The sequence below is a fragment of the Triturus cristatus genome, chromosome 4_1 (genome assembly GCF_964204655.1).
Source record: "Triturus cristatus chromosome 4_1, aTriCri1.1, whole genome shotgun sequence".
Classification (NCBI taxonomy): Eukaryota; Metazoa; Chordata; class Amphibia; order Caudata; family Salamandridae; genus Triturus; species Triturus cristatus.
In genome coordinates, this window is record NC_140585.1 from 1134182846 (window position 1) to 1134198148 (window position 15303).

The 15303-nt window shown below is 46.1% G+C and overlaps 1 protein-coding gene across 2 annotated transcripts in view; it reads right to left on the minus strand.

Annotated features, from left to right (window-relative positions):
* WASL (WASP like actin nucleation promoting factor) overlaps window positions 1-15303 on the minus strand; it is a 321008-nt gene that overhangs the window by 170833 nt on the left and 134872 nt on the right. For both annotated transcript variants that reach the window (XM_085654202.1, XM_085654200.1), the window contains exon 3: window positions 10842-10928. In XM_085654202.1, coding sequence (XP_085510328.1) covers window positions 10842-10928 — 87 coding nt within the window. The remainder of the gene's footprint in view (window positions 1-10841; window positions 10929-15303) is intronic.

The following is a 15303-nucleotide window of genomic DNA, read 5'->3' on the forward strand; positions in this document are numbered from 1 at the left end:
GTGCAGGTCTAAAACAGGACGAAGGCCTCTGTCCTTCTTTGGCACCTGGCAGGAGCCGGAATATCAGCCACGATTCAATTGCTGCACAGGCAACCTCTCAATTGCTCCTTTAGCCAAAAGGGCATGCACTTCCTGTTGTAAGACTGACAAACGATCCTCCGCCAGTCATTCAGGAAATGGTGGGATCTGCAGCAGAGTGGCACGGAAGGTAGAGCGTATTCCTTCCGGACAATTTGCAGGACCCACCTGTCCGATGTTATGGCTTGCCCACCGGTGGAAATTGTTGAATACTGTCTACCAACCGGGTTACTGTGCTATACTAAAGGTATGATAAAGAGGCTTCGCAGGTGGGACCACATGAGGTCAAGGCAAAGGAATGACTGGTGCTCTAACCCTGACTGCAGGGTTGGTGGGTGCCACCACCACAAAATGTCTGGGAATCCTGCTGAGCTGTCTACAGGGGGGTAGCCTTGCCACAGTAGCAGGAAGAACAAAAAGGCTGATGTGGTTGGCATGACAAAGCAGAAAGGAACAAAGGGCTCTCTGTGACCCGGTTTCCTTTGAAACACTCCAAGGCAGAGTCCACTTTAGAAACAACTGAACTTCCCCTGAGAAACCGGATGATCTCAGTCAGGTATGGTGTTGGATGGAGACAGCAGTGCCTATCGCTCACAAAATGAAGTCCTTGGTTTCTAGGCCAGAACTGAAAGTGAATTTTGCAGGTTCACAGCCCTCCTGTTTGGCCTGGGTTAAGATGGGGACAAGGCCTACCTGAACACCTGGGAGGACTTGAGCCACAAAATCCCAGAGAGCATGAGAATAGTGGCCTAACAGGCAACTGGCATTAACCCACTGAAATTCCAATCCGGTAGAAGAAAACACCCTCTCTCAAAGGTCTCCACTCTTAAGACTCTCTATCCAGGGGAATAGTTGGAAATACATTCTGCTTTGTCCCACGGGTAGAAGCTTAGCCCACCAAACTCGCAGGGGAAGGGTGCTGAGTCACTGGCAATTCACTAGGGGACCAGAGGAAGGTTTAGCCCAGGCCCCAAAGAAGGTATTGATGAGGGTCTCAATAAAGGACAACAGGGGATAGTAATAATAATAATTATAATAATAATAACAATAATAAAAGATTTATAAAGCGTGCAGATACACAACAGGGTTTCCCGGCGCTGAGCAGGACAATGCGCAAGCCATAGTTGCAGATAATAGTACAGAGAGGATTATACTTGGTTGTAAATAAAGGTCTTTAGTTTCTTACGAAAAGCTAAAAGTGAATGACACATCCTAAGTTTCAGAGAGAGAGAATTCCACAGTTTGGGTCAAAGGAATGAGAACGAGAGGCCTCTCAGACGAGTGAGCCGTACTCTGGGAACAGAAAATAGAGAAAGGCTGGCTGATCTCAGCTGTTGAGTGGGTACATAGGGTTTGACCAGGTTTTGTATGTAGGGGGCGCCAAACAGTGTTTAGCTTGAAACATGTAGCATAAAGCTACTCGACGCGTTTGTTCACCTTGAGCGAGTGGAGTGGATGGAACAAAGGTGAGACTGAGGCGTGTTGAGGGAGCCAGAAAAAAAGACGGGCAGACGCATTTTGAATGAGCTGTAAATGGTGCACCTACAAAGCCTGAGGCTTCAAGACGGTCAGCCAAGATGGAATGTGTCAAAAGCCACACAGGTCCAATAAATGAGAGGTGCCGTACCACCGCAATCAAGCTGTTGCCTAAGATATTCAGTGACACCAAGCAAAGCCGATTCGATACTGCACCCAGAACGAAAGCCCGACTGACGGATTAAATAAATTGTGAGACCCACATGAGACTTGGAGTTAATATGTCTTACCAAGACCTTAGAGAAGGCAGACAGGAGGGATAGAGGGCGGTAATTTGACCAGCAGAGAGGATCGAGACCGGTCTTTTTCAATAGAGGGAGCACAAGAGCGTGTTTCCAAATCAAAGATACGTGACCTGAGCTTAAAGAGGTATTGAGCAGAGTAAGAATCACGCTCCGGGCTGACTCGTCCAAAAGTCTGAGCTTGGATGGGGGAGCTGGACTTGAAAGTTCCCAACAAAGATTGAAGAGTGACCAAATCCAGAGGGAGCAAGGCCCTGATTAGACGAAACTTGTCGGAGGAGGAGGCCTGGGAAAATGTGTCGGCCTGATCAAAAGAAGGAGTAGTAGGGAATATAAAGCGGTCTTGATGGGAAGGGTCAGAATCTAGCTGACCATGAACAGACTCTACTTTATTATTTACAAACTCGTTGCATTGATGGAGCGAGAGTGAAGGAGAAGGCAGAAGGGTACTACCTGCAAAAAGTTCTTTCACAACTTTGAACAGAGTTTTCTGGCAATGTTAGGCATTCGTAATCTTTTCCGTATAGAAAGAGGCACAAGCTGATCTACACAGATCATGGTATTTTTGTAGTGCAGCCAGGTAAACTAACTTAGCCTCTGGGGCGTAGTGCTTCCTCCATTGTCTCTCTAAGACTTCGCAATATTTGTTATCGAGTTTGAAAGAATGGTGAACCACGGGGCAGGAGGATGCACTCTGAGTTGAGGTTTGGCTAACAGGGGAAGGATAGAGTCAATAGCCTCCAAAAGCCAAAGATTCACAGAAATTTGATCTGGGTCAGGCTGGGATGTAATAAGGATTGTATTTAAGAGCCGCTCGTTAAAAGCTGGCATATCAAGTTTAGACCATTCCCAGATTTTGGCGTTAAGTTAGGTCGAGAAGGAGGGGCCAGGAAAAATGTGATAATGAAAGGAACGGCAAAGTGGTCAGACCAGCCGAGCTGAATAGGAGGTGCAGCAGACCAGGTTAATAGATTGGAAAAGATGGGGTCCAAGAGATGCCCCGCTGAGTGAGTAAGTAAGGAGTTAGTAAGCAAGAGGTTAAGAGTCTTCAGGTCGATAATGAGAGCTAATGCAGATTTGTTATTGGAGTCCTCAAGAGGAAAGTTGAGGTCACCATGCACTAAAAAATTTGCCACCCAGAGAAATATATGGGGGCAGTGATTCAGCAAGGGCTAAGCCCCAATTGGTATAAGGCCCAGGGGGACGATAGAGAAGTGCATCCGAAAAAGTGAATTTAGGAGAGAAAGGAATAGAGAAAAGCAAGGCTTTGCAGTCAGTAATCTGGAGTTCCTCAATTTTATAGTTATAAGGTTTCTTAAAAACAATGTCGATACCGCCGCCTGTTTTATGAGGTCTATACCCAACGGCGCAAAGTTGTCAGGGAGTGCAGCAATCACATCAGGCAAGGACCCATCATGTAGCCAGGTTTTGGTTAAGAAAACCACATCAGGATCAGCATCAACAAGAAAGGGAAATAGATGAAGCTGATGTTTGGGAAAGGAGAGGCAGTTAAGACTTTTGTTAGGCATGCAATAAACAGTCTTAGCATGTACATGGGGGCAAGGAGCCTCCACACCAGTCAGAAGCTGGGAGCCAGTCTGCTGCTGGAAGGTAGAAATGCTATCAAACTGGCAGCTAGTGCAGTACATAGGGCAGGTAGCAGGGTGGAAAACCTGGCAACAGGCATTATGTATGGGTTTAAGCTTGAAAAGGGCCAGAGAGGAATAGGTTCTGGTGCTTTGCTGAAAATGGGCAGGGGTTCTGGCCCCTGGCCCCAGCTGGATCCACGCAGACGTGCTTGCTTTGGCGTGCCAGCAGCGTGTCTGCATCGGCATGGGTTAAGTAGTGTGGTGATGGTAAGCACTATACTGTGCACCACAGGAAATGCCGTGAGCTAGGCCGGAAGTAGCCGGGATTGGCCTGGCTGGTTTCGAAACGCCCGTCACACAAACGGCACACAGCCGCAGAAGAACAGGGCGAGAACCAGGTAAGGCCGGGAGAAGTCACAGGGAAAGCAAGCAGAGCGCTTGAGTACAAGCAGGCTAAACAGTAAGGGAACACAGTTATCACAGTAAAAACACAAAATATAGTGCACAATATATCAGAGTAAAACAAATAAAATAAGCTCCATTAAAAGGATAAAGATTAAAAGTCCAACTAGCATTTAACATTGATCTGAGGAGTAGCATTAGAACTAAGCAGAGAAATCAGCAACAGGCTTACTCATGGGATAAGTACTGGTCTGCCTTGGCTGAGGGACTTCAATAAAAATATTTTTCGTGAACTTTAAGATAGGGGTCTGGATGTCAAGAATTCTGCCCCCATAAAGCCATCGCTACAGACGCAGCTAAAACTCTCGCAAGCGAGAGGGATGGACGCATATATGACCAGGGTGACAAGGCGGGCAAACTCATAGCTTGGCTGGATAGGAAGGAAAGGGAACAGCGGGTGGTACCCGAACTCACGAGTGCTTCGGGGAAGATCCTGACTGAGCCAGGCGACATAGTGAACGAACTCGCTCAACACTTTGAACAGGTGTACAGTAGACAGTCGGACCTTACGGAAGACGACTCTTCTGACTTCCTGGCTGACATTCGGTTGCCCACCCTGACAGATCAGGAACGAGACCAAATGGAAGACGAGCTTACGTTGGAAGAACTAACCAAAGCAATAGGCGATCTCAAAGGGGGTAAGGCGCTGGGACCCAACGGTCTCCCTATCGAACTATACAAGCTTAAACCAGATAGGATAGCGCCATTTCTGAAAGCAATGTACTATGATAGCCAGAAAAAGGGGATCTTACCTAGAGACCAGCGTATAGCCACTCTAGTGGCAATCCCTAAACCTGGGAAGCCGAAAACGGAGTGCTCGTCGTACAGACCTATATCGCTCCTTAATGCGGAACCCAAAATACTAGCCAAAGTCTTAGCTAATAGGCTCCGTACTGTTATCACCAAACTAGTGCACCCGGACCAGTCGGGATTCATGCCTCACCGCAATACTGCACTCAATCTCAGGCGACTTCACGGAGTCCTGGGGCGTTGCCCCGGAATCCAGGAGGATGCTATGGTGGTGTCATTGGATGCAACCATGGCGTTCGACACACTCGAATGGGCCTACCTGTTTGCAGTACTTCAGAAATTAGGTTTCGGGCCCAAGTTTATAGGGTGGGTGCGCCTCTTATACTCTGAACCGCTTGCGACCGTGTTGGTCAACAACAAGAATTCTGACGTCTTCACACTTGGTAGGGGTACAAGGCAGGGCTGCCCTTTGTCACCATTGCTATTCGCTCTGTCACTTGAGCCGCTAGCTGCCTGGATATGAAAAGACGTGGCCGTCCGTGGCCTACGGTGGACTGAGGGTTGGGAGGACAGGATATCGCTGTATGCAGACGATATACTGCTTTATCTAGCCTCCCCTGCCCGCTCCCTCAGAGTGATCCTAGACATTTTTGCCAGTTTCGGCAGAAACTCAGGATTTCGTATCAATTGGAGCAAATCGGTGATCTACATGCTCCGTGGAACGGCCCCCGTCCTCCCGAAGGAGTGCACAATTCAGATCGCGAAAGAGGGGTTCCGCTACTTGGGGATATTCATAACCACTGACGTTAGGAGACGATATGACCAAAATCTGATGCCTCCATTGCAAAGGCTCAGGCGAGACGTGGAGGTCTTGAAGAAATTACCCCTATCTTTACTTGGGAGAGCTGCACTCTTCAAAATGATGGCTTTGCCTAGATTCTTGTATGCTCTCCAAAACTACCCAGACGCTGTACCACAAACCTTCTTTAGGGAGGTCGAGTCCTTACAGAGAGACTTGTTGTGGGACGGTAGACCCCGTATTGCGCTAAGCAAGCTCACGCTAGGGTGGTATGACGGCGGTATAGCCCTCCCCGACATCAAGAAATATTATTGGGCAGCACACTTGGCCGCGATAAATCATTGCCAGTACGGCAGTGGAGAAGCCCCAGCATACGGGATGGATAGGTGGTTACTACCGGGGGGGTGATTTCACAAGATCCCTATATTAAAGACCGAACAAATACCCACTCACGGGCCCAACTAAACATGCGGTCCAGGTTTGGCATATGGCAACTAAAGCCCTGGGATGGGCCAATAAACTCACATTAGCAACCCCCCTATGGGATACGGAGAGACTGGGTACACTGGGACGGACGAAAGGGTTTGCAAAATGGGACCTCATCGGCATCTCACATATCAGGGACCTGTGGGGAAGAGAGGGCGTAGTGCCATTTGCCACACTGCAACAGACATACGAAATGGCGGCATCAGAACACTTCCGGTACACGCAAATCAGACATGCCCTGCAGACCACCATACGCGCCGGCACGAAGATCCCTGAGGCATCCCCACTCGAAGATAGACTGCTAGACTGACTTCTGCCAGACAAATGTATATCTCTCACGTACAAAAAGATCATCCACCACGCACCTGATCCCCTCTCAGCACTCAGGGAGAAATGGGCAAGAGATGGTTTGGAGATGGATGATGAGGAATGGCAGGAGGCACTCTCCTCACCTAAGGAGGTGGCTATCCCTGCAAAGTTGAAATTAATACAGCTAAAGGTGTTACACAGAGTCTACTTATCTGGTACACAATTAATCCACATGGGCGGTAGTGAGGACGGGATGTGCAGGAGGGGCTGCGGAACGCAGGGCGCATTCCTACATGTGCTCTGGGAGTGCCCAGTCATCCATAATTACTGGCGAGGCGTGCTGAAAGTAATGAGTGCGGTGTGGGGGGTGCCCGTATTACCTGAGGCAAAGAGATGCCTTCTGAATGTGTGGGAGCCCACAGATCTACCCATACACGGGAGGTTGTGGGTCACGCTTGGGCAGACAGTGGCCAAGCGCAACATAGCTAAACTGCGGGGGGCCGTTGCACCTCCCACCTTAAAGAAATGGAAGGAAGATATGGACTGGTGCATGGTCCGTGAGAAAACTGTATATGTTGCTCGGGGGTGCCCCAAAAAGTGGTTATCGATTTGGACAAAGTGGAATGCGTACCGGGGGGGGGATATGTGAACCACCAGTTGTTTCTTCCCCAGAAGATCACTGTGCAGTGTGACCTACAATATATGTAATATAACTCTGCCTTACTCTTTGAACAGTACGTACTGATGCTTGTGTAAACTGATGCACATATACCTTGTGAAATAACTGAACGATATTGTGTAACATGACCAAAGTTATTTATGTTAAATAAACAGATTATTAAAAAAAAAAAAAAGAATTCTGCCCCCCCCCCCTCCCTCCCCCCCTCGCATCACCACCGTGAAGGAGGCACTTTCTTCGATGGCAGGGCTGCAGTGTGAGAAGACCAGTGTCAGGGAAGGTGTTTAGGCCACCAGCATCTTGTAGGTTCCCATACCAGTATTCTTTATAGTATGGTTGTCCTACCTCAACTCCTGCATCATGTTCTTGTCAGAGTCCATCCCAAACAAGTAATGTAGTCCATAAGTCCTGTGCAGGACTGGGATGTTATGCAGCTAAAAAGAATCAGGATATGGCTGTGGTTAAATGGACACAGATCGCTGGCCTTGGACGACGTTGCGACCCTGCAAACTCGCAGGCAGAGAGTACAATGGGGTGTGCCCCTCCAACAGCATTGACTGTCATTAGCATTAACGTTCCGGAAACTGGTGCAGTCCGAGACGGAGTCAGCAAGGGCCCAGGTAGTTGTCCAGCAACAGGGTCAGGGGGTCCAATTTGCGCAGAGAATGAATCCACTATTGGTATCCCAGGTGGAGGGCCTCTCGGGTCCATAGGGCCCAGAGGCATGCCAGAGAGAGTCAGAAGGTATCAGAAGAGTAGCAACATGGCCTAGTGGAACTCTCAGTGTCACAGACAGACCTAGAAACTTGAGTGGTGCTGGGGCAAATTGCAGATTAGCCTCAAACGCCATTTGACTTCAGGAGTAAGACCAAAAGGCATGGCCACACCTTGCGCCTTTTAAGGTAAGCAAGAGTGTCAGGAAGGGGCAGAGTCCTGTTTGGACTTATGTTTTTTCGTGAACTTATCCGAGGATTGAGAATAAAATGAAAATGGTCTTCAGGACAGACTTCTGGACTGGAACAGAGATCAACCTCTGTACTTGGAATGGACCCTGTGCAGAGTCTTGGTGACGTATTGCTTTGCCTCACAGCTCAAAAGGCCTATGGATTCATTGATGTACAATTAATGCAGGCCTAAGAGTTGTGCCCAACCCAAGGCAAACCTGATGAGGATCTGTCACAGACATTCACAGACATTTGCTTGCAACTGTCCTTACATGTTTTAAACATTATTGTCTTGTGAGTTGACATTTCCCTTGTGCACTGTATAACTTTAAAGGTGAATGGATTTCGAAGAAAGGAGAGGTAGCACCGGATCTGCATCTGGTGGGGTGGAAAGAAAGGAACAGACATTAGCACGCAGGAGTGGTGCCTATATTAGTCCTGCACGTCACGTCCGGAGCAGAACGGCATCAGTGCGAAGCCACATGGCACCACCCTGCGGCATGCAGTCTGAGGCCTGGGGGAATATTCAAAAGGTAAGGAATCTGCAGTAAGTAGGGATTCTGAAAGAACTCCACGCCGATGCTATCGAACGAGATCAGCAGCAGGCGGGGAGTTCAGCAAGGTTGTGCCCTCGCACCATTGCAAATTATTCTTTATATTAATAAACTCAGCTCCAAGTTAATTTCTAGCACTCCTGATGTTTCCAGGATACACGGGTCCCATTGCCAGTCTAACTATGTGGACAACACCATACTAACTGCCCACACCCCCAATGCCTTGCACTTTGCTAGTGGATTCTTTCATACACTTTATGGCCAACCTGGAGTTAACAACTAACTTCGCAAAAGCATTCATGCCATGTGGTCCCAAGCGTGTTAAACTTACAAGCATTAAAGCCAGCCCTCACCGTCTAACTAATACAGGCACTTTTTTCTTATTTTGATGTTATGTTTAGCTCATCAGACTCCTGGGCCCCACAACTATCCTTGTGCAGAGAAAAACTGTCCAGTGCAGTTGAATCACGTCTTAGCATCCTTTGCCCCTCTGGAGGGGAAGGGCGTTAATCCCTCTGTTGCAGATATACGCTGCCCAATGTGTCCTGATAGCTTCATATGGAGCAGAAATCTGGGGCATAGATGACTGTGCAGAGGGAAAGAGGAATACTGTTTTCTCAGGAAAATATTGGCTGGCCCACTAACTACCACTCCACAGTGCCACAGGGAACTGGGTTTAAACTATCTGCGTGATCTCATCATCAACAAACCCCCATTTGCTGTGGTTATCTATTTGGCGGTAAGAGGAGGCAGTACTTAACAAGAGATATAATCAATGACTGTCTCGCATGCGACAAGGGCCTACTAACCCCATGGTTGGCGTACATCAAAAAATCATTTGATGGGATCGGCCTCAACCATATTTTTTTTTGTGATAGAGCACTCCTTGCCTTTCCTGATAGAAAGCATGTACAAGTTTTATTGTTATCTGAGTTGCATGACGACAAATGTTAAACGCTCCAAGCAACCGGTTGCCAAATATCAGCACTTAAATTTTGAGCTATCTTCTGTTAGCTACTTGTGGAATACCAGAGGTCAGTGAGAGCATTTGTTGCTATTCCGCTTTAGAACGGACGTGATTAAATATTTGCTTTGCTTTCCACTCAGATACCAGCACAATTTTGATCTTAGAGTCTGCCCCTGCAACAATGTATATAGACCGTCAATGTTACATTTAAAAAAATATATATATTATCCTCAAAATGTAGCCCCCCCCCTTTTAAAGGTCAGGAATCTCCAGCATTGTATTCAGGCCCATCATTATCTTCAACAACTCGAGGATGAAGAAACATGTGCCACTGTAAAACTTCCTCCGTGCAGCCGTATGGGGCACTATGTATCCTAATTAACTGTATTTTTAGCTACCTTTTAACTGCATTTTTGGAGTCATTTTTTGGCACTGAGTTTTAGTATACGTCTTCTACATATTTATGTACATACAATTTCATTTGGCAGTATGATAAGCTTGCTCTCATGCAGTTTTATGCATCTTTGTATGCTTTTACGGCCGAATAAAGTTCTATTGAATTGAAGATCGTCTGGCAGGTTAGTGTCGTGGAGCTGCTTTTCAGAAGAAATTGGCTGCAACAGTACTATGCCTTTCTTTTGCTTTAGACGGAGTGTGTTTTAGATCTGATAATTGATGTGTGTTCACATTTGAAATGAAATTGTCTGTGTGAATATTGTGCATGCTTTACTGTGGGTAAAACTTTAAGACCAGGCCAATGCTGCAGATTGACTGACTATTTAGGCTGGGGTTCATTTGAATCTGTGTGTATGGTAATTAGTGAGCAGGTTGGAGCTGATACGAAGACTAGAAGAATCTGCACCCAAGTTCTAAGAGTATTCTATAGAGGTAGTCTCCGAGTAGAGGTTTCACTTTAGAAACATATCCAAGACCTCTCTCCTGTTAAGATCCTGGATGAGGTGAAAGGATCCCATACCTTAAACTGAATTTGAATGAGCCACCGTGTTGCTACATTACACTATGTGGTGAGAAGTGGGCCCTACTGTGGCAGATTAATTGGTGAGCTATAAGGATCCAGAGTTGAACCTCTTTGGAAGATTCACCCGAGAGGTGAGTATCGAGCAGCAAGAAGGTAAGACTGAAGGAACAGGATGCAGTGGTGAGGTGGAATGTGTGTGCTGTGAATGTAGGGCCTGTGTAAAACTAAAAGGAAAGCGTTTAGCTACCACATATTTAGGACCTTCGGTTTCATCCTCAAGGAGGATGGAATCCTGTTAGCTAAAGAAGCAGGAGACTATAGGGGTCAGAGAGCGATAAGAGGGCAATTCTTAAAGCAACTAAAATACACATGTGAATCAAAGACATGATAATTATAAGTCCATTAATGCTTCTGGGTGCACATAATAGATATTTGTACTCACTAAATAAATAATTAGCAAGACTTACATCAGCAGCAAAGGTATGGAAGTACACTCTAGGACAATTGTAAGTGAAATTAACATACAGCTCCTGTTCAAACAATTGTCTTCCTTCCTGAAAAACAAAAAAAATTACAAGCATAAAAATGGCAGCTCTATGCAAGTCATATACATTTCTGATGCATGGCACAAGAAATACTGACAATTTCATAAGGGATTGTTTCTCTTTTCCTTTCCAGCAAAGAAACTTAGCTAGTCAACAAACACAAGAAAGGAGTAAGTAAAATGTAAAAGTAAACTGACCAAACGTTTACAGTTTAAAAAAAATACTACTGTGAGGAAGAATGACAAAGGCAAAACCAGTATCAATTAACATGGTTTTTGATCTCAAACATTTATTGAGAGCGAACTTCAAAACTGTAGTTTGAGTGAATGAAGTTATTTACCTACAACTGGGGAGCACAAAGCCCTGGCATGACAAGTTACCACTGTTTATGACCAGTCTCTTACCTCCAGCTTGGCGCATGGGAACCAGAATCATAATTCGCTTGTGTGCTCTATCCGCTATCAAGTCCCCTTTCATCCCCTAGTGGTCAATATGTCTCAAGGAGGGTGCATGCTTTTTAGTCCTCCTTACGCCATACTCTGTGCCAGAATATTGTGCTATGAGCCATGTATTTCTCATTTCGCCTGCTCCCTGCTGGAGCAGGGACAATAGGACATCACCCCTAAGAAGGCAGCCCACAGTCATTAACAATCTGAGCAGCCCATTCTAATTTAACACTTCTACGAACTACTTACTTGTTTTCTGTCAACAGGTTTTATCTTACATGTTCATTAGTGAGTAAAAGAAAATCTCAAAGGGATCCGTAAAATATCGAACATTTAACAGGTTATTATGAAATATCTAAATATTTCACACAGCCCTGTAACACATGGGTTTCATCATGATACGGATAATGTTACTTACCCAGTAAGCATCTGTTCTTGGCATGTAGAGCTGTAGATTCAAATGCTTTTCATTCTCCTGCCATCCAGTGTTGGGTCCGTATGTTTGCACTTAGTTTTACTTCGAAGAAGTCTTTCGAGTCACGAGGTAGGTGACTCCTCCTTTCAGTGATAGTGGGCATGGACTCCATTATTAGATCGTTTTCCCGCAGAGGGTGAGAAGGGAGTTAATAAGTGTAGAATAAAGATGTCCATGTGTATTTATACGAGTAAGAAACTGCAACAGGTATAGGTAGCCGGGGAGGCGGGAGGGCGCATGCGAATTTACAGCTCTACATGCCAAGAACAGATGCTTACTGGGTAAGTAACATTATCCGTTCGAGGCATGTGAGCTGTAGATCACATGCTTTGCATAGACTATACAGCAGTATTCTGCCAAAGCGCTGGCTAACCTGTAGCTGTTGCACTTGTCTGAATGAGTGTTCTAAGAACTGCCTGGCCTACATTAGCTTGTTGCCTCGCTAACACATCTATACAATAGTGCTTGGTGAATGTGTGCGGTGTAGACCATGTTGCAGCTTTACAGATGTCAGCTATTGGGATGTTTCCCAAGAAAGCCATAGTAGCCCCTAGTTTGCAGGTGGAATGCGCTCTAGGGGGTATTGGTAAAGTTCTTTTTGCTTTTGCATAGCATGTTTGGATACATTTAACAATCCACCGAGCAATACCCGATTAAGAAATAGGATTGTCTTTGTGTGGTGCAGCAAAAGCTACAAAAAGCTGGTTAGTTTGACAAAATTGTTTTGTCCTTTAAATGTAATACAACAAGGCTTGTTTAACATTTAAAGTGTGTAGAGCTCGCTCTGCCACTGAATCTGCAAGAGGGAAGAACACCGGCAACTCAACTGATTCAATGATGTGAAAGGCAGATACCACTTTGGGTAGGAATTTCGGGTTAGTGTGAAGAACCACTTTGTTTTTGTATAGTTTGAAAAATGGTTCCTCTAGGTTAGTGCCTGAAGCTCACCCACTCTCCTCAGTGATGTAATAGCAATGAGGAAAAAGACTTTCCAAGTGAGAAATTGCTGTTCACATTTATGCAATGACTCGGAGGGTGGACCCATTACTCTGGTAAGGACAATGTTAAGATTCCACATCGGAGCAGGTGGAAGTGTTGGTGGAATAACTTTTCCGTAAAGGCCTTGATAACAGGTATTCTGAAAAGCGACAGATGCGGTCTATTTTGAAGGTATGCAGCTATTGCAGCAAAATGTAAGTGTATGGATGAGTATACCAATCCTGACTGCTGCAAGTGTAGTAAGTAACCAATGATATTTTGAATGGAAGCATCTATGGGGTTGATATGGTTGTTCTGTCAGTCTATAACAAACCGCTTCCATTTAGCTGCGTAGCAAGCCCTTTTAGTAGGTCTTCTGTCCTCTTTAACAATGTTCATACAGTCTGGTGGAAGGTTTAGATAACCAAACTCTATGATTTCAGGTGCCAGATGGCTAGGTTGAGTTCCTTGGAATCTGGGGTTCTTATCTGTCCATGGTTGTGTGTGAGGAGACTGGATGTGAGGTGTAGTTTTAGATGAGGAACAGCTGAGAGTTCTAACAGGGTAGTAAACCAATGCTGACATGCCCATGTGGGAGCCACTAGGATCAGTGTGAGGGATGTTTGTCTGAGCTTCTAAACCAGTAGTGGAATGAGTGGGAGAGGCGAAAAAGCGTAAGCAAATATCCCTGACCAGTTAACCCACAGAACACTGCCTTTGGACAATGGGTGTTGGTAGCTGGAGGCGAAGTTTGGGCATTTTGCGTTTTGGTATGTGGCGAACGGATCTGTGGAAACCCCCATATTTGACAGAATGGCAGAAGAACCTGAGGGTGAAGTTACCATTCATGAATCCATTGTCTCTGCCTGCTGAGAAGGTCTGCGATATGATTGTTTACTCCTGGGAGGTGTTCTGCTAGGAGATACATTTTGTGATGTATGGCCCACTTCCAAATGGCTAGTGCAAGGCGTGACAGCAGGAGAGTGTGTCCCCCTCCCTGTTTCTGTATGTAATACATGGCTCTCATATTGTCGGTGCGGACCAGGACAGTTTTACCTGCAAGGTGAGTCTGGAAGGCTTTGAGCGCTAGAAATACTGCAAGCAGCTGTAGATGATTTATTGAATATGCTACTTACCAGTATGCATCTGTTCTTGGCATGTAGGGCTGCTGACATTCATATCTGTGCATAGATCGCCGCCTAGTGTTGGCTCCGGATGATTGCACATTGTTGTCCTGGAAGAGTCTTCGAAGTATCCTGAGATGGGCGACTCCTCCCCTGGACCACAGTGCGCATGGGCATCCTCTCGATCCCCAGATTGTTTTTCGCCATTGTGGCAGTGATGGAGTAGATACAGGAAGTGATGACCATGCTATACAGTAATTCTGAGAGCTGCAGCTGCGACAGGCGCCGGGGAGGAGGGTGGGCGATATGAATGTCAGCAGCCCTACATGCCAAGAACAGATGCATACTGGTAAGTAGCATATTCAGTTCGAGGCATGTGGGCTGCTGAATTCATATCTGTGCATAGAATACACAGCAGTACCTCCTATTAGCGGCGGCTACCCGTGCCAGCTGCAGCAGTCTGAAAAAGAGTTTTGAGAACAGCCTGTCCTACAGCTGCCTGCTGTTTTGAGTGTACATCTACACAGTAGTGTCTGGTAAATGTATGTATAGTGGACCATGTGGCTGCTCTACATATTTCTTGTAAAGGAATGTTTCCCAGGAAAGCCATGGACGCCCCTAACTTCCGTGTTGAGTGGGCTCGTGGTGGAATCGTTAATGTGCGTTTAGCTTTTTGATAACAAATTTGGATACATTTAACGATCCATCTGGCTATACCTGCTTTGGAAATGGCGTTGCCTTTGTGTTGTGGAGAGAAGGCAACAAAGAGTTGTTCAGTCTTCCTAAAGTTTTTAGTTCTGTCAATATAGTACATGAGGGCCCTCTTTACATCTAGTGTGTGGATCATCCTCTCAGCGACATTTTGTGGGTTTTGAAAGAAAACAGGCAGTTCAATGGTTTGGTTCATGTGGAACTGCGATATTACTTTAGGCATGAATTTGGGGTTGGTACGTAGTACGACCCGGTTTGCGTGAACTTGTATAAATGGCTCCTGAATGGTTAGTGCCTGGAGTTCACTAACTCTTCTTAAGGAAGTGATGGCAACCAGGAAAGCCACTTTCCAGGTGAGGAATTGAATCTCACAAGAATGGAGAGGTTCAAAGGGTGGACCCATTAGTCTGGTGAGGACGAAGTTGAGGTTCCACACCGGTGCTGGGGGGTGCCTTGGGGGAAATCACCCGTTTAAGTCCTTCCAAGAAGGCTTTGATGGCAGGCACTCTGAATAAAGAGAGGTGCTGCCTGTTTTGGAGGTAGGCTGCTATTGCTGTTAAATGGACACGTATTGAGGTGTATGCCAGATTGCATCGGTATAGGTGTAATAGATAGCAGATTATGTTCTGAATAGATGCGTCTAGCCGGTT